Source organism: Drosophila kikkawai, chromosome 3R (assembly GCF_030179895.1).
Source record: "Drosophila kikkawai strain 14028-0561.14 chromosome 3R, DkikHiC1v2, whole genome shotgun sequence".
In the NCBI taxonomy this organism is placed as follows: domain Eukaryota; kingdom Metazoa; phylum Arthropoda; class Insecta; order Diptera; family Drosophilidae; genus Drosophila; species Drosophila kikkawai.
This window is the reverse complement of record NC_091731.1, coordinates 35,094,682-35,115,120: the sequence shown is the minus strand read 5'-3', so window position 1 is coordinate 35,115,120 and position 20,439 is coordinate 35,094,682. Positions and strand designations below refer to the sequence as shown.

At 37.1% G+C, this 20,439-nt stretch overlaps 1 protein-coding gene across 8 annotated transcripts in view; it reads left to right on the top strand.

Moving 5' to 3' along the window:
* The window catches only part of pum (pumilio), a 190,843-nt gene that overhangs the window by 99,452 nt on the left and 70,952 nt on the right, over positions 1-20,439 (top strand). For 3 of the 8 annotated variants that reach the window (XM_070287517.1, XM_070287516.1, XM_041774582.2), the window contains one exon: positions 11,855-11,866. The exons of the other annotated variants lie outside the window; for them this stretch is intronic. In XM_070287517.1, the coding sequence (XP_070143618.1) occupies positions 11,855-11,866 (12 nt within the window). The remainder of the gene's footprint in view (positions 1-11,854; positions 11,867-20,439) is intronic. 8 annotated transcript variants of the gene reach the window in all.

Sequence of the window (20,439 nt, the reverse complement as noted above, 5' to 3'; positions counted from 1 at the left end):
TTTTTTTTGTTCGTTGTTGCCTTTTCAATTGAATGTTTGACACATAAAACGCCAGACAACGAACTCTTTTTGTATTAGATTAGTTACACTGAAAGAAAAAAATGAAATGAAGCTATTACTGAAAGTGTTGATATTATTTTCTAATATTTTACAATCTCTTTCCCCTGCAAAGTCTTGTAGTTTTCTGTTGGTCTGGCATAATTTGGTCCTACGAGCCTGATTTTTTATTTCTTTTCTTATTTTAAAACATGTTCAACATGCTTAGCAAAATAACAAAACGAAGATAATAAAAACATAGTGCGATTGAAGTAGAAATATTCACGGGCCAGTTTATTGAACCGCACACTCAAAATATCAATGGTGGGAAGGAGAAGAGGGTGGCGCTGCTGATAAAAAGTAAAAAAAGAAAGAAAAGGAAATTCCTTTCTGTCATGCAAAAAAATGTTTGAATGAAAAGTAAGCAAAAGTAGCCGGCGTTTTCCTCCTCCGCCAATTTCCACCCCACCAATTCGCCCCCGAAAGTTTTCCCCCAAAAGAGTTTTCCCTACTCGTGTTGAGAGTGTCATCCATCTGCCATGCTCCGTTGTACAAATGTGCGAGCATGTTACATATGCTCCGCTGCTATGTGTGCGAGTGTGTGTGTGTGAATTTTCCTCTTTCATCAAATGTTGGGCGCATCATTTTCTCCCCCACCCATTTTTCCCATTTTCCCGATTTTTCCCCCCTGCGCTCTTTCACCCAAACCAATTCTGTCTGTGGGTCTATTTGCCAGCACCGCTGTTGCATTTCGGTCTCTGTGCTCTGATGCTGCCGCTGCATATATAAATCGATAATTTTCCGCTCAAATGTGCGGAAAATTTCGTAGCCAGGCTACAAACTCCCATTTTCCTCCCCGTCCTGCCTTATTTTTATTCAACCCTTTGGGGCTACATTGTGGTTGGGTTCTTTATATTTAAAGTTGTTAAATTATGCAAAGGTTTTTTGTAAATTATTTTAATTTACTTTTTAAGTATTTGTTTTAGAATTTAAATTTAGATAAGTTTAAAAGGTAGGTAAATATAAAAAATAGGAGAAAAATATAAGGTTTAAAGGGAAATTTCTTAAATTATATACAATTTCCATAAGCCGCTTGAACTTTTTCTTAAAAGAAGACTTCGATGATTCATTTTATTTTATTATTACAAATAATGTATTTAAAATTTTTTTAATGAAGCAAAGAATTTTCTGGCGAAAGATCAAAAGATTTGGTTTGTTTATAGAATGCTTAGAGAATATTTGAAATAAATCAATTAAGTGGGCAAAAACTTTTACAATTTTATGAAACAATTAAAAAAGTTGGCCAATATTAGAAACATCTTCTTTCTTCTTAAATATTATGCCAATTTTTGCTTGCCTTTGCATGTGTATTTCCCAAGAATCACAACAAAAATATTTACTATTTTTCATTTCATTTAAATAATAACATTCCCATATTGGCTTACCGCAAGCAATTATTGAATCTTTTTCACACATGTTTGCCATTTGGTTTTTATTCAAATATTTCATCATATCAAATTCAAATAAAATTTCTTTTCATAATTTCTGTATCACTTTTTTTTTATATTTGCTCACTATTCTGTGGCTGCCTCAGAGTCAACGACCCGTCTTAAAGTAGTTTATACCAGCGTGTCTCTCTGTGAGTGTGTGTCTGTTGGCCTGGCCTAGCTCATAAACGTGTCTGTAGTCAGCTGCCGGCTTAAAGTTCTTTGGCCCATGTTATTTGAATGCCACCCGTCCCTCCTCGCCTCATCCGAAATAATGACGTTATGGGTGTGTGCGGTGTGTGTTTGGCTAGTGGCTAGAAGTTTATGTCGGAAAAAATATTATGACTTGATTTCTTGGGATCTCTTTCCTCGTGTTTGCCTTTTTTTGTTGTGTTTTTTTTTTGAGATGGCCAACAGCTACAAGTCAGTAAGTCAATTGTCAACACTTGAAACACACATTTCTTTTTCCACACATTTTTTTCTCACTCGTTTTTTTGTGGCAATAAACTTTGGCAACTGGTTTTTTGTGTCTGAGAGAGAGAGAAGTGTTTTATTTTATTGTTATGATTATTTTGCCATTACAAAGTTGACTAAACTTTGGGCTGATGACTGCATTGTAATTTCCTGAGGGTTCAAGTGACTCCAAAGTAGGCCAAAAAATGTATAAAGGGTAGCTAATTTATGGCATATTTATACACGCTTGTTTTTAGCTGTTAAATAAATTGTAAACATGTCACTTGAACTTTTAATAAATTCGCCTTAATTGGTGACAATTATTTAAAAAAAATATTATAATTGCTGTACATTACTGAGACATATTTTAGGATTTAAACAAAGCTTAAGAGCATATTTATGGTTAATAAATATGAGATTTATACTATATATATCTTCATAATTCCAACTTTTTCTTATAATTTTTGCTTTCCCTAATTGTTTGCTTTGTTTTTAATTTATCTAAAGGGACAAGTTGTCGACCTAATTATGAGAACAATAACAACAACGAGGGCCGCAAGAGTTCAAAGCCTCAGAACCAAGCCAAACACAATTATCCCTGAGGGTTGGGTGGGTCAGAATGAGAGAGCATAAAAGTATATCACAATTCAACATAAAAATGGGAAATGATAAACTCGTTTATATATATTTTTTTCAAACTTGCAAGCCATTACTTTAATTAGTCAAATATTTAATGCACTTCTCTGTTCTCTCTCCGCTCTGTACTTTTTTTCTTTTTCAAACCCTTTTTAGAGGAAATCCAAATAGAGAAGCTAGGGGAATAGAAGGGAAGTACAACAAAAAGTGGAAACATTTCCGGCTTCCTCCAAACTGTTTCCTGGCCAACGATAAAATACTTTTTTATGCCAAAGCTAATGTGTATGTGTGTGTGTGTGTGGGGGGGGAAAAACCCCCCCAAAACGAAGCCGTTAATTTGCGCTTTGCCTTTTGTAAAAATGGCGCAAGTTTTGGTTTTATTTTTTTTCCATCCCTCTCACACATTTTGGTGCTGATTTTATTGTATACATTTTTTTTTTCGGTTGTATTTTAAATTGTCTGCACTTAAATTGAAATTAACGAGGCGTAAATTTCTCTGGTATATGATCAGAGGACCAACGCGAAAAAAGAAGAAAGTATCCTTGTATCCTTTTTATTTTTCTGTTGTATATTATGGACGTTGCCTGGGTTTGATTTCCTTTCCCTTTGCCTTTAATTGGGCGCTAAGTGTGGAAATTTAATGCTTTGAATGTTTGTAGAAAAAAAAGAGGGAGGAGAAAAAATAAATAAGAAAAAAAAACGAAAGAAAGAAAGAAAGAATGGCAGACCCAAGAGCTGTCAGTAAGAATTATTATGCCTGTAATGCAATGCGTGCTGCAAAAGGGGGGCGTGGCATGTCACACCCACACAGGCGCACACTAACAGATACAGATACTGGAGACGACGACGCCGTTGCCGCCGCTTTGGTGGAAATAAAAAGCCGCAAGGATTTATCACTTTAGCATCGCTCTCAACCTCATATTCCCTCCTGCAACTCCTCCGATTCTGAATGCTGCTGGTGCTGCTGCTTGCTGCTGCTCCTTTGGTCCGAGACACATCTCATGCTAACAAGTTCCCCCCGTGAACCCCAGCAACATCTCTTCCCAGCCATCTCACTAACTGACTCTTGTGGCTGCCTGGCATGCAAGTTACTTACCTTTTTGCCTGTGGAAGGAGTGCACAGAGAGAAATGTAGTACATTTTAGGATTTTCAACTACATTTTGAAGAGATTTTAGTTTTAGAATTTATCAAATATGCCTAAGAATATTACCATATTTAGCTTTAGAGTTCTTTTAGAAAAAATCTTGCTAATATGTATAACCAAAACCTTTTTAATGTTATTTTCTGTGTTCTAAAGGTGGGTGATAAGGGGTAAGCACCCACGAAGTGAAGGCGGATGCAGAGCACGAGCCGTAGTCTCCTCGTAGTTGAAGCCGAAGCCCTGAGTCTTTTGTGGGTGGAGGATGGCAGCTTAAAATGCTCTTCTCTGCCATCTGTCGTAGCATATGTAAAAGGTATTATGGCTAAAAGCAAAAATATTGCATTCGACAGTGCAATTTGTTAGCTACGACTATTTGAATGATGTCGATGCGGAGGGGGATGGATACGGAATGGATATGGATTGGGAGTGCAGATATGGTTTTGGTTTGCTTCAGTTTGGCTTTGGCTTTGCCCACAGATTCAGGGGGCAAAAGTTAGCCATATTGAGTTAAGTGCGTTTTGGATTTGATTTTGGTTTTCACCGAGATCTGTGTGTCGTGTGTGTATGTGTTTTTCTACGTGTTTGTTTTGTTTTCTTTATGCTAGTGGGCACATTGAATTGATTGGTAGTTAACCCATAAGTCAGGGCATAACTACGATTTGTTATGGGGCTGGGTCTTTAAGTATCTGCTGGATACTTTGGATCGGCAATCAATTATTTGTGTCTTGGCATTGATTGCATTGATTGGTAATTGCTTAGACTTTTAGTTGAAAATTATTGAAAAGATATATTGGGTTATAAACTACAGTATCTTGTAGAACAAAATATAACCCCAAGTATATTTAATTCTGGTACCAACTCATAACACACTCAGAAGTCATAGGGAAATGACTACCATAAATATGCATATTTTGGATAGTGGTGCTCCTTGTGTGTGACAACTATCTGGCAGATACATTTGGCCCAAACGTGCCAGGTACAGTGAGCATGCGGCCTTCTCCTTCTTCCTCTTCTGGGAAGTACATCCCGACTACGTGCACCGTGTATGGGCCCAAAGTATCTGACATGCTCGTGTGCGCGCTGGCTGCCTACGAAACTGACAGAAAGTCAACTTCAGCCTATGTCCAAACGTGCCGCCGCCTTCGTTGTGAAGAGCGTTTGAAAAGTGTCAAAGTATCTGGAAGACAACGCTCCTCTTTCGTCTCTTTTCCTTTATTTTCTACATATAAATGTGTCACGTAAGAACAATTATGGAAAAACTCACACAAGACAAACTGTGTCACCGAGAAAGACAGAGAGAAATTGTCATAATTCATAAATGGCGAGGGGAAAATTGACAAGAAACCAGCAGCAGAGTTACCCACTGTTGAGCACTCGCAATGAAAATCTCATTTCATTGCATTTAATTCGTGGAAATGGCATCCACATCACACACGGGGGAAACTTTCACCCAGTAAGTATCTGGGTATCTGTGGAGTATCCGCAAGCGTATCTCTGTACAAATATTTATGGTGGAAAACTCCAAACAAAAAATGAGAATATAGTTCTACGCTGTTGTGTTGCAATTTTCCATTTTCAATTACTGCAGCTCTCATTCTACCCAGTTTCCATTCCCATTCCCAGCATGATCATGAGATCATTAAGCATTTAACCCAGTTTTTCCCTGTGTGTTTGTGCCCATTTGGCAAATTCTAAGCTTCATTTCCTCATTTTCGCATGGAAAATCGGGGGGAACTGGCCTGACAAACGGAGGGAAAAACAAACAATTAACATTTTATGTTCAAGCGAACAAGATTTAAGTGTGTGCATTTCGAAGGGGAAAACGATTTGCGGCAAAATGCATTTCCCCGGGAAAATAGGGTGGAGACTTTTTGGGGGTGGAAGGAGAGGCAGAAGCAAAAGCGAGCCCATAATCCTCTGGCAGCTGGTGCTCATCCAAGCAATTCATAACTTTGCACTTACAAATTATTTAAGCAAATTATGCTGCTGCTGCTCCACTGCTCCTGCTGCTGCTTCTGTTGAATCTACTTCATCAGGCGCTTAGTAGCCAAGAGCCGCCTAGAGCCTTTTGTAACAGACCCGACCTCCTTCTCCTCCGAATTTGGCTCGTCCTTCCTCTCTCCCAGCTGCCGGACTAAATTTCCATTCGCATTCATAATCGTTTAGAGTCAAAAGTGAATATATAAAAATGAGCAAAAAATGGCTAGAAAATGATGAAGAACTTTTAAATAGAGTGGGGCAATGTTGGCAATTTGTTTTTGGCACCCAAAAATGAGGAGAAAAAATAAGGAAAAATGTGTAATCCAAAAGTTGAGTTCATCTAAGTTGCACTTGAACACTTTTAAAGATGAGCAAAGTTAAATGAGAAATAAGTGACCTAAAAATTGTTATGTTTAAAATGATAATGAGTAAGGGAGGAAAATGAGAATAGAAATGTTTTATTATTACGTTTAGATCTTAAAGTGGGTCAGCAGATTTTTAATCAAGGTATTTTCTAGTGAAATTCAGATAAATAAAATATATTCTTCAAAGAAAGTAATTAAATATGAATATGAATACAATAAGATCCAATATTTTAAATCAATAAATATGATTTAAAAGCTCTTAGTATCACAAACTCACCAATTATATTTAAAAAACCAGAAAAACAAACCATATTTAAACTCTTTTTAAAGCAAACATGCACCACTCCATCCACCACTTATCTAAATCCAGCAAACTCTAACATATTGCTCATTTTATCAGTCAACCACCAAGAGTCCTGCTGCTCCTGCTGTCGTCACCACCCTTGAAAACCCTTTTCCACATATTTTGTGGGCGGAACGCCTCCGCTGACAAGCGTGTAATCTCGACATAAGTGGTAGAGCCACCACAAAAAAATTAAATAAAATAAAATGAGGAGTTTCTAACCCTTTCAGTGCTGACACACGTGGCCTAGACACGTGTCAGGGAACTGTTATCGCAAGGGCTACAGACGGGCCTATGGGGAACTTGCCCTTATGGTTGACAGAATAGAGAGGACTTGATGATGTCTCATAAAAATTCACTTACTCCAATCGCAACAATTTGTGCAAAGTATATTGAAATAGAAACCTCAAGAAGTTGGGGGAAAAAATCGAAGGGTTATAGAAAGGGTCTAAAATCGATCGATAGGAAAGTTTTTATAGCAATGTGATATTAATATCAAGGTATTTAGAGCTCTAGCTAAAAGATTTTCATAAATCCCTTAACTTTATAGTAACTAATTAAGGTCACACGTTTTAAAGAACTTAACTTAAGCGTGAAATTAATTCAGTTTGCCATCCGTCCATAACAATTACGCAATGCAAAAGAACTTTTAATTCCTTAATAAATATTCAATCAGTGAAATTTTCATTTTACCCACATTAAAAGATTATTTGAGACGCATTTTTTGCGCCGCTAGAATAAATTTTCCAGTTGTGCATCAGATAAATATGATTTCCGTGTCACGTGCACGAGAGTTTCTGTTTGTTTTTCCCCCCGCAAGCTCTCAAAGCCCAATCCAGCCCAACTCCCCCGATACCCATCTCTCCATCAATGACAAATAACCAAGAGAAACTCCCCCTCGCTCTTGGATATTTTCTTTTTCCCCCCTCCCCCCACAGCTTTTCCCTGCGCACAGCTGTGAAACATTTTGTGGTCATGTTGACAGAGAAGCAAGAAGGAGGGAATTCGGAAAAGTTGCTTTGGGGAAAACATGTGTGTGAAATCACTTCAAACTTAGAAGCAAAAAAAAAAAAAACAAGCCAAGCATTCCGAGTGTATCTGATAGATACACAGATAGGAAACATATGATGCTCACTTTGGCCACCGCACAATTTATATAATGATGTCGCACTTTTGCTTTTCCCTCTCTCCTCCAAACTCGAGGGAATATCAATTTTGTTATTCTCGGCGTTCGGCAATAACTATTTATTAGATACATAGATACATTGTATCCGCTGCTGCTGCTGCGTGCCTCATTTTTCGTTCCCTTTTCTTCCTTTGACTTCTCAACGCTGCTGCTGCACTGCTCTAAAATGCAATTTTATAGCTGTCAGGGGAATTTAACGCCAAGCGCGAAAATGCCAAAACCTTACACGGTGCCCTGCCCTGCCCTGCCACGCCCCCATTTCCCACCCAAGCGCCTCGATCGCCCACCGCCCATCGTGTCATGTTGTGCCTGCCTCCACATTTTCGCCCATCGCTTGTCTTTTGTTTACGCTGCGCTAGTTTTTGGCTAACGATAAAGTGTCAAGATATTCCTTTTTTTTTCACTCCATTGTTTTTTTATACCCTTGCAGGGTATTATAATTTCAGTCAGAAGTTTGCAACGCAGTGAAGGAGACGTTTCCGACCCTATAAAGTATATATATTCTTGATCAGCATCAACAGCCGAGTCGATCTAGCCATGTCCGTCTGTCCGTCTGTCTGTCTGTCCGTCTGTCCGTCTGTCTGTCTGTCCGTCTGTCCGTCTGTCTGTCTGTCTGTTTCTACGCAAACTAGTCCCTCAGTTTTAAAGCTATCTGAATGAAACTTTGCATATAGTCTTCTATATGCTCTCACTGCTATATATGTCGGAACGGGCCGGATCGGACGACTATATCATATAGCTGCCATACAAATGTTTGATAAATTTTTAGAAAAAAAAGTATAACTTGGCTGTTTTTCAATATTTTTGCATCATTTTTGAGATATAGCCATTTTATATTATTCCAGAATTTTGGTAAAAATTTTATGAAAATCGGACGACTATATGATATAGCTGCCATAGGAACGATCGAGAAATTAATAGAAATAAAATTATAGCTTCGTTGTTTTTCAACGCATTTTTATTTACTCTGAGATATACGTTTTTTTTATTATTCTAGAATTTTGGTATAAATTTCATAAAAATCGGACAACTATATCTTATAGCTGCCATAGAAGCGATCGGTAAATGTATAAAATATATAAAGCTGAGAATGTAAAACTGTAACTGTCAAACTGTAAACATAATAAGTATAGGTAAAATGTAATGAAACTCTGTTTTGTGAGTGTTTTCAGCATTTAAATCTATAAAATAAACATCAAAACCAATCTGCAAGGGTATACAAACTTCGGCGTGCCGAAGTTAGCTTCCTTTCTTGTTTTTTTTTTTTGTCGACACTAGGACTTGCAGGGTATTATGGTGTTCGGTCAGGGACACTTTGGCTACTGTTGGCTATATTTTATGAGGAAATTAAAACCAAGTTCTTTGGGTTTTAATATTACTTTTTAAGATTATAATTTAAATTTTTATTAAACAGTTTTTAAACCTCTTTATTTTGTGACTTTACCAGTTTTCTATTTTGGGAAAAAGTTTTAATTTTACTTTTCAAAATTCTTATTAAATTATTATTTATTATTTACTATAAAACTAAATACGAGGTATCTTTTATTTCACACTCTCTAATTTTCCACTATTTGTCTCTTTTTTTTCGGAGTACGGGACGACACTTGCAACAAACAATTTTTTCTGTTTTTTTTTTCCTTTCTTTCTCTCTCGCTCTGTCTTTTTTTTGTTTAGTATTCTGTGTTATGCATTGCGTGCAGAGCGTAAACAAAAGGGCGAAAGCGAACAACAAAAAATTGCCAGCAAAAAAAGAGAACCTCTCTGAGCCAATATAGAAAGAACTTCCCGTTTGGGGAAAATAGGAGGACCCCACATCACCACCTTCTACCCCATCCCCCCTGGTTGGTGTTGCCCATTCTATAAACTCGCCGCACTGCGTGTGCAGATAATAAAACTAAATAAATTGATGGTCTTTGTGCAGAAACTGACAAGTTGCAGGCTAGGAACGAAAAACGTTCGATGGCCATATTATACATAGATGGATACATGTACATAAGTAAGGTTCGTATAGCGGAAATATTCAAACCGAAAGGAAATAACAATACACACAAAAGATAGCCCAGTTAGATAGATACACACAGATATTACTTAGTTAGATGCATGTGTCGGTTGGTTGGATAGTTGGATGGATGGATAGCTGGTCATTTATCATCTCCAGTGGATGGATGGAAAGCGCATTGCAGGACGAAAGACCAAAGGGAATAGAGAACAAAGGAGAGTTGTTGTTCTGGGGCGACAACAAAGAGGTGAGAAAGTTGAGATTTTCCTGGGAAAATAACAATATATTCTGGGGGTTTTGAGGAAATATTAAAGATATTTATTAAAAATATTTGTGGTTTTAAAATTAAATTTTCATAGCTATTCCCAAAACTCTCGAGCTATCTTTTACCCCATTTCCATTCATTACCAATTATGGTATAATCTCCGGATAACCCAATTTCCTTTCAAGGCCAACCAGTAGCAACTGGGACCACACTCTATTACCGCATACCCCCTTCCATCTCATTCCCATTTCCATTTTCCCGCGCCCACAACATTTTATGAGCATAAATCAACCACGAAAAACGTAATTAAGACATAAACAAAAAGGCTCAGACCGAGAAGAGCAAAGCAAACCAAAGGCAAAAAGTGCACAGATGTGCCTTGCACAAACATTATTCCCCCCTCTCTCTTTTCTTTCTTCTTTGTTTTGTTTTTGGCCATAACCGAATATCTTTTCCTAGCCTGCGGGAGGCAAAATAAATAAACAAAAATTAAGCCAAATTATAAGGGTAAAAGGAAAAAAAGAAATCGAAGCTGCGCTGTCTAAAAAGCTGCAGTTTACAAACAAACATCAGGGAAATTGAAATGAATTTAAAAAAGAAAGAATACAAAATGAAAGAATTTAACTTTTGGTCAAATTGTAAAAGCCGAAAGGCTTAAATAAATGAAATATTAATATGATCAAGAACCCCGAACATGGAAATTACATTTAATTTGAGAAAAAAAGTAACAAACAACTGATGTCAGAAATCAAAGGATAACAAGCGAATGGAAAGTGGGGGGGGGGGGGGGGGGAGGAAAGGGGTGCTAGGGATCAGCAGGAAAAACATACAGGTTTCCCTTTTTGTGGTGGAGATGAAAAGCGGGCTGCTATCAAAAATTTAAAAGCTTTTCATGTATTTCCCGGTGAGCTACGTACGACGACGACCGACTCCTCCGCGGATATGTAAATGATATTTTCGAGAGTGGACGTCAAACGCAGCCATGTTTCCAGCTCAGCCTCAGCCCAAAACCCCTCGACCCCACCCACAAAAACCGCATTTGCCCGGCGGCTCCACCTTCTTTCCTGGATTTTCCCTACGTCGCCAACATTGCGGTCGGAAAAGGCCACAGGGCAAGCGGCATTGGTTTCAGTTCCTCCTCCTCCTCCTCCTCCGCCTTCGTTCTATAAGCCGCTTTGCCGGCCAATTTTTATTTCGTTCGTGTTCTCCTCCCCCTACCTCCCCCTTATTCCCTTTATAGGCATTTTAAATTTTCCATTGCCCGGATTTTCAGCATTTTACAAGCCATGAATTTTTTAATAACCCCGCTCCTTACCCACCAAAAAACCCAAAAGCGACAATTTTCGCGTCAATATTTATGAGAAGCGACCAAATTGAAGTTGACAACCTGCTCAGAAAGAGCCAAGCTTGTGCATCCTGGCCTCGCCCTCGCCTCCTTTGAGCTTCTTTGGTTTGTAAATATTCCTTGGGAAAGCCAAACAAAGCACTAGTTTGCTTTTGTTTTCAAGTGAATGGAAATTTTTAGTTGGCTTTTGAGATGTAACAAGAGTGTTTTATGAATATTTCAAAGCGTTCTTGGTAAGAACCTAGGAAATTTCTCTAGGAAATGCTACTACAAATTGTCAAGATCATGAATAAAATGGTTAGGGATCTTAGGAAAAGTATAATTTAGCTGTTTATTGATAATAGTTTTCTTAAATTTCTATAATTTATATTTCTCCCAAGGAAAAATATTACATTTAATTGATTTACAATCATTAAGAAAGTTTAAATTTATTACAAAACCAAGCAAGCAATCCATTTTCTAAACTGAAAGATTTATTATGTGAACAAATTCTCCCTAGTTGAGTGTCGTTATAAATCTTGATACCTTTAACCGTATTTATTTGTCAACATATCTGAAATTGCATTTTCCACAACCATTTCTCACCCTCGTTCTTTGCCTCTTCTTTCTCTTTGCAGGTAGGTGACAATGTACGTAACTTGTTTCGGAGGGAAATCTCTGGCTATCCAAACCCCCCTTTTTGAATCTCCCTGCCCTTCTTGGTGATGTATATATAATCAGAAAACCCAGATGGCTTCCCCTTTCCACATTAACCACTCAAATTGGCTTTTATTTATTAACAATTGCTTGAGATGATTGTATTATATAATTTTTGGACTGCTTATTTTTGTGCTAAACAAAAATCTTTAGGCCAAGTGCGTCATTTGCCATAGTGGGAATGTGGGTTGGTGGATATTAGCAATTAAATTGTATTTGCTAAACATGAAACTAAGCAACCGAATTGCCGGCTAAACTGAATTTTGTTTGGGCAATTAATGGCAGACCATAAACAGAATCCTCAAACCAGGTGAACACTGAGATATATATGTATATTTCTAACGGATTCTGTTTAGCAAAGAGTGCCATAAATTTTTGGCGTTGCTAAAGATAAATAGTATTTTTCAAGGACATGTGTGTGTATTTCGGTAAAAGCAATTAATACATCCAGAATATATGGAGGTATTTATATGAGGTGGCAGGAGGTTAGTCATCAAGTCGCTTGGGTGGCGACATTATCTTCTACAGCAGGCAAATGTCGCGTCATCAGGTCTATAGAATAGATACCCTGGAAAACGGAAGGTATATAAGATGGAAGGAATTTACTAAATTAATTATAAATACAAAAGATATACCCCATATCTTAGCCTCTTAAAAGTTAAGTATTTCCCAAGCTTTGTTTTTTTTTTCTTTTTCTATTTTGAGTTTATTTTTACACCACACCCATTTCTGTATTCGCTGAGCATAAACCTATTAAAATGTGAAATTTATTTGATTAGGAAAATTCAACTTAGTCAGTCGCTGCCACCTAAATATAAACCAGCTGACTTTTTGTGTTTCCATATGTATATATACCATATAGATAGGCCTCAAATCCAAATAGATAATTTGCATAACAAAAGATAGATTCGAGTATAAGATTTTAGCCGGCCTTTTGAAGGATTGTTGTCGTCTCAAGAAACAAAAGCAAAACAATAACAGACACCATATAAAATATAATATTAATAAAACAAGTTGCTAATTTATCTTCTTGACTTTGAAAACAAGTTGGACAGCTTTTGATTTGATTGCTTGTGAAAGAATTTGTAGCAGTCAACCAGAAATAAACACAAGATGGATATATCAATCCAAAATGTACAAATGAATTGTGTTGCAAATATAAAAAATGCAATTAAAAATAATTCAGACAGATATTAAGCTTTCACCCACAACGGATTATGGCAGCGTAAAATACACAAAATTGCTCACAAAAATCTCGTTTCTCAAACCAAAAAAAAAAGCAGTAAAAATTATATAATTCCTTTTGTTGTGAAGTCAGTCAAAGAGTCATAAAATAGACACAACACGCCATTCGATCTGCCGAAATAACTAACTAATTAACTAGACTAGTCTAGTCCGAATCCAGCTCCTCGATTGAGAGAGAGTCATAATCGAAATCTTAATCTTTAGCAAGTTAGACCTGAATGGAAAATGTCAAGATCGTAAACAAACCTAAGCCAGAAATGTGTGTTTCAGTAAAAAGAAGCTTAGATCAGTTGGAGAAATTACGATTCTCGCAGATACTTTACTATCTTTAGATAATTTCTGCAAAAATTTAGAAAAATTTTAAAGCTTAGATTACTAAATTTTTAACTGGTTGACTTACTCATCATAACATTAGCAATTATATTACTCTACTTGGCACATAATTGAAGTTAATTTCATAATTGTAATTGACGTTGTATAACAGTCACATTTTTTCAACTTATGAAGAAACCCTCGCCATAAGCTTGCTTCATATATTTCACAATATTTTTATTTTTTAATTAGAATCAATTTTTATAACGTTGTCTTTGGCTTTGGATTTTATTTTGGTTTTCTTCTTTTTTTTCTGTTAATTTGATTTGTTGGTATCTCTGCCACAAACACCAAAGAGAAATACACAATGAAACGGACTGTGGTTGTTTAAAAAAAAAAGATACGCCATAAGAGAATTAATAAGCAACGGTAATCAAACGGAAGCGGCCAAGTTGGTTGATCGATCTAAAATGTTTATTGTTCTCCTCGTGGGTTGGCCAATTTCCGGTTGACCGACACAACTCGCGATTATGTAAATTGCGTTGCTTTAGAACGCCTCAATATGCAATCTACATAAGAATTATGGATCATCATTCACTAAGCAACTGTTGTTGTGCAGAGCCGTCATAATGAACGATAATCGCGGCTAATTATTATTTAGATATTGATCGAATTAGTTTATAATTCGAATACAAGATGAGTGGCCAGCGATCCATCAAAGAATTGTGTGTATATAATCAGCAAAATGTGGAGTTACTTAAAACAAGAAAGGAAACTAAGCAGAAATTTGTATACCCTAGGAGTTTGCCCAAGGATCATGGGATCGAATTAAGAATGGAACATAACTAAGTCAAAAGAGCATCAAATTCATTTCGGAGAATTATAAAAGAAAGAAAGAACATATATGTATACTTCATAGGGTCGAAAATGCAACCTTCTGACATTATAAGACCCTGCAAGATTATAAAAAAGATACCTAGAGCACTATCTCAATGCAAAAGTGGCCTTTTATCTCAAGAATCACCTTGTACCTTGAAGATTTCCCCTAATTTGTTTCTCTAATGATGATTATTTATATAAACCCCAAGTTCCATGTGAACGTTTCTGATAAGAATCTCAGCCACCAGTTGCTCCAGTTTGACAAATTTTGCATTCAAAAACAAACAAGAAACCCACACTCATTAACGTTTGTCTGTCGATCCTAATCTTACCGCACTGTCATTCATTTGGAAAGCTTGAAGAACTCAAAGAAATAAGAAAAAGACTAGAAATTAAGAATTCGCAACGTGTGCAAAGAGAAGACTGGCGGGGAGTTCAGAAGAACCGGTCGAAGACGACTCTTCTCTTTTTGCCCAGCGCCTTCAAATGGGTGTCAATGCTGAAGAAGCGACGAAATGAAACCGGTTCTCCAGAACCTCCAACACGAAGACGTGAAGAACTCCCCCCCTTACCTCCCCCTGTCTTCGATAGTACCGTTAAGTAAAGCGGTCAACATAGCGGTGAACCAAAGACAGCGAAGAATCAACTTCTTTGCCTTTTAGCTTTGGTGTTCTTTTGGCTTTGGTTCTGTCTTTGCCCCAGCAGAGATTGTCCGGGGTTTGTTTTGTAGCTTTCTTTCTTTCATTTCATTTAAGTCAAAAGTGCATAAGCCAAAATCTTGTTTGTTTGTTTTTCTTTTTGCCTTTTACCCTCAATCTCTCCTTTTTTGGCCAATTATTTTCGCTTGGCCTTTACGGCATTGCACATTTTTGTTCCAAGTTGGCCTGACCTGATTCTATAGCTCCTGTAGCGCTTCTCTATACATACCCGACTCGACTCGAATCCTCTCCCTCACTCCTATCTCTTTGGTTCTTGTTCATGCCTTTGTGCTTTTTGCGGTTGTTGCAGCAAATCTGTTGGACTTTTTTGTGTTCAGCTTCTCGTCTATCCTTTCAGTAACCTGGCCTTTTTGTTGTTGTTTTGGTTTAACGCTTTTTGACCTTAATACCCGAAGAAAGGCGTCACCTTTATGGGAACAGAACGGAACGGAACGAAAGGCAGGCGAGTGAGGAGTTGCCCTGCTTGCTGCACCCTTTCTTGACTCAAAGTTAGTGCAAATTGAAACTGTCAGTCAAAAGGGCAAGCGTAACCAAGTATCGTCCCTTCCTCCTGCTCGAAAATCCCCGAAACCCTGTCAGCTCTCACTTCACACTGACCCCAAAGCTGTATTTAAGTTGACAATGTCAGTCGGGATTATCCAAGAAGACTTTGGGCAGGCATTGCTGCAATCTGAAATAATGAAAATTGACCAAATTGTTTTGAAAAATAAGGGGATTTGATTCCCTGATGAAATCAGATTGTGTTTTGTCTTAATTTTAAGCAAGAAACCACACTATCAACTCTTTCTTTGATTACATTTTTCAAAATTTATCACATTCACTCTAGAGATTATTAATTATAATACAATTTTATAGATATATACCCCAACCAACTTGAATGTTTTTCTTTCCTTAAACTAAAGATCAATCTTTTTACCCATTACTCATTCTTGTGCCATGGATACACTTTTTTAAAACCATTTGACATCCAAAAGCCAGCTCACAGCCGACCCCCTTTCCGCAGATTTCCCCCCTCAAAAATATATCAACACTATCTGTCAGCGAGTAAAGTGTGAAAAATCGAAATGAGACAGCAAAAACAACGCGACAAAAATGAATATAGTTCGGAAACGAAAATAAATATTGCGCCGTCTCATTTTTAGCTTGCCAAAAAAATTCAAATACATATATACATTTTCGTTTTGGAATTTTCACCAGGTAGATAGCGTAGAGTTGTCGCCAAACTGAAAAAAAAGGCGGTCACCGTGTGGGCGTGTGCGAGTGTGTGTATATATCCCATCAAACAACATAATTCTGCTTGTCTGCCTGTCTAATTTGACACTTTTGTCATGAGTTTCGAGCCAGATATGAGATGCTTTGCTTATAATAATAATGCTGATGATGATGATGATCCGAAAGATGAGAGAAATGCGAAGAAGAAATGTACTTAGTCATAGTTTTCTGGTGTATTATTGTTGTCTTCTGTTGCCTGCATCCGAAGCTTAGACATTGTGGCTAAGGAAAAGTGGGTTAAGATTGCTGCCATTGTTGTGTGTCGAATTTTGGCATCTGCGTTTGCGTTTGTGTTACTCTGCCACTGAAATTGGCATTGAAAGAAAGCCCTCTAGTTTGTTTGTTTGTGTTGCCACAGAAAATACTCTAGATCTAATGAGGCTTTAAGAAGGAAAGGAAATTGCTACCCCCTGAAGCTATTTGAACTTGAAGGAAAGTATATGAACTTTAAGATATTTAAAGGTAAAGACTGGAAAGTTGAATTATTAATTAAGCTAAAGGTTGAATTAAGATTTTCGTTGAAATAAAAACTAAAGACTGCCAGATTAGATTAGTAAACTATTAGTAGTCATTTGCCTTGTTAACACATTAAACAATTATGTATTCATCGTATTCATTTCGAGTTGCATCTACACAGTTTCCATTTTTCTTTGATATTTAAAATTCCATTGAGTCAGCATCTCCTTCTTCTTGGTTTTCTACCACTGAACTTGACCCCTAAATAATATTCAAATTTTCTTTTATAAGCAAATGGAATATATTGATTCAACTCAATTTAGAAGGCAATTAAAATGTATTTTGTTATGCTGCTTTACTTCCGAATTCCGTATGGTTGTAGCATTTATCGTTAAATGCAAAATTATTTGCTTAATTTATTTGGTTTTGTGGTGCAGTTTTGAATTAAGAGTTGCCAGATTGATTGGGGGTTTTTGATAAAAAAAAATAAAGTATTAACTGTTGAATCCGTATTTTTTCTATAGGTTTTTTATTAATTTTTTCTTCAGGTTTTTTGAAATTATTTATTAATAATAGTTTAAATATGAAGTTACCTGATTTCGGTACGATTCTTAAAAAGAGCTGCCAGATCGGCAAGTTTTTTTATAATATTGAAAGTTTCGTGATTAGCTTATTTTTTTTTAGGAAATTTTCCACTCCCCTAAAGTTTATTACTATTCCTATTACCCCCAAACTTAGCCACCTTAAAAGTTTAATAAAGTTTTCTCCTCGCCTGCCAAACCCTAAAAGAATTGCAGTAAAGGTAAATTTTCCCTCTACAAAACAATGGGTGGAATACGAAGAAAACAAGAAGACGAAAAGAGAATCAAGAATATAAAGGTGTGCGGGGTGGAAAGACGGGCTGTAAGTTACCTGTAAAGGTAGCATGACACTCAAAAGTATTTTGTATGTCAATTGCTATTCAAGCTACTCACGAAAATTCTAGACTGGGGGAAAAAAAAAAGAAATGCGAGCCAAGAAGTGGCGGTGGAAGTGCCGGAAAAGTGCCGCAAAGTTTATGAGCAGACTTTTCTTCGAAGAGTCAGGAAAGAAGTTCACTATATTGAAGAAGACAGCGGGGAAAAAAGACGAGGCAAGACCTGAAGAGGTCACCCTCTCGAGTTTGTTAATTAAATTCACGGCAAGTGTGAAAGAGAGACGGAGTTCCAAAAAAAAATACGCTTGATAAATTTAAATGAGCCCCCGATGTGTAAAGCCAAACAAAGACAAAAGCAGGCACTGAGTGTGATGTAATCTAGTACAAAAAAGAAAAACAAATAGGGGAAAAATTAAAAATCAAAAACAAAATACAAAACACAAAAGAAGATACAAAACACTTGCAGTATAAAGTGAAACAATGCCAGAGCAAAACAAGAAAAAGTGAAAAATATGCTAGTTAACCGCCGCAACTAGAATCAAGTCTAGTTCTTTTCATTCATATTTAGCCATTGTGCTGGCCGTTTATCCATATGATATCATTATCATTATGGTTCTTATTATTATACTTGTTCTTTCGCCACTGTCTCAGCTTCGGCCCCTTTCTCTGCATCTGGTTTTACATGTTTTTTAGTCGGTGTGCCTTTCCTTTGGTCGTTGACTTTGGCGAGAAAGGTTCGCTGAACTCTGAAAAACAAAAATTAAAACAAGGGAAGGAAGAAGCAAAAAAAAAAGAAGGTAGTTTGACTTTCAAAGGGAACGGAACTGAACGGAACCTTTCCCCCAACTACTGTCTCTAAGTACAAGGTGTCAGATATACATTTTATATATGGGTCAGGTGGCGGGTTAAACCTTTCTAAAGTCTTGGTCTGGGAAAGGGTTTATCTTTTACTTAGAAAGCTAAGAAAATTTGGCATAATTACTATTATTTTTGACCTGACATAAAAAATAATAAACTAGTTTAAGTTAAACTAGACTAAAGCGTGGAAAGTCTACTTTCTTAATAAGAAGGTTCTGAAAGCTACAAAAATTAGGCAATTTAAATCCCCAACTAAGTGCTTTAATGGCTCCTTAAGCTTGGATCAGTTCCTCCTTCCCCCATTTTGCATTTCCTCCTCCTTTAGCATTGTCTGGACGTGTGTCTGGTGTTTTAGGTAAAAAGGCGTTGATGACGATAATGGACAGCGCAGCAGCATAAAGAACAAGCAGGAAAGAGATTGTGTTGAATTCAGCAGAAAAGCAAAGAACAAAGCAAGAAGATGATGGATAAAAAGAAGAAGGAGGTGCCACCCACCCACCCCCATGCCACGCATTTTGATGGATGACATTGATTGATGATGATTAATAATGTTGCATTTTTATTGCTTTTCATCAAGCAGTCGCCGTCCTTTTAGTTGTTTAAATACATTAAAGTGCTAGGATACTAGGAGAGGAGCTGGAGGTGTGTGTGTCACAGGATAACACCTGCATGGGGCTAACACCAGGATTATTCCTATCTCTATTCTCAACTCTCTCTCTTTCTCTCTCTATTCGCTGGTTGATTATTTCGCTTGAGTGCGGCGCAAACTCATCAAGGCGAATGCTGCCTGAACTCGGGTCCATTGCTCACTTTATCGTCCTGCGTCCTTCGTCCTTACACCCATTTCCGGCGCCACATGTTTCCACGCATATTCGCTCAATTAAAAAGCATAAAATTACATTTTCGCTTAAATGAACTTGAGCGGGGTTCGTCCCTCCTTTTATTTACTTACCTCCTCTCAATTTCGTCAGTCTCCTTGTGCCTTTTCATCGCATATCCTTGCTTGACTGTGAATTTCCAGTCCTGTTCATCATTTTCTACACAGTTTCTTTGTTCCCACTTTTCCGGCTATTTGCTACTATTTTTTGCCGGTTTTTTATGGTTTCTAGTTCTTTACTAACGTTGAATTTTTAAAGAGACTTTAAACTAGTTTTAGGATAAGGGTTTATGAATAAAGTACTTATTTAATTTAGTTACTAAATTGTTATATTAGGTATTTAACTTTCGAGGTTCTTTCTCTTTTGTTAACTTTATGAAATACCTTGTGGTTTGGCTACCGTGTTTTTTGGGCCTCTTGAAAGGCATATAATTTACTTTTTTGTAATATTTTGCCCACCGCAAAAGCATTTCATCAGAACGAATCCCATTCACCTGTCCAAAAAACGAAAGACATCCAAAATATTACCCAACTTGACCCCGTTAAAACTGCTTATTTAATATTTATAAAATTACGACAGAATTTTATTCAGGGCAGGCGAGAAAAAGAATGTTTTTTTTTTTTGTATTGCGCCACATGGCGTATACTTAATTACATTTGGTGTTTTACAAGTTGTTAATTTTCCCGGTCCCTGCCAATAAATTAATATGCAAAACACAAAAACAGAGACACACGCACACGGATGGATATGTGGGTTATAAAAAATGGCTGGCAACAAATAAGGATGAGAGCGGAGGAGCATGAGTGAGCTGGTGGCCATTCATAGCTGGTGGTGGTTGTGATGGTCTCAGCTGAAAATTTCAAATCCTCGGCTCAGTTTAATGAAGCATGGTAGTCCTCCTTAAGTATGCCAATAAGTTGGGTAGAGGAGGATGTGAAAGTGGCAGGGGGAAAGGGTCTTTAAAGGACACG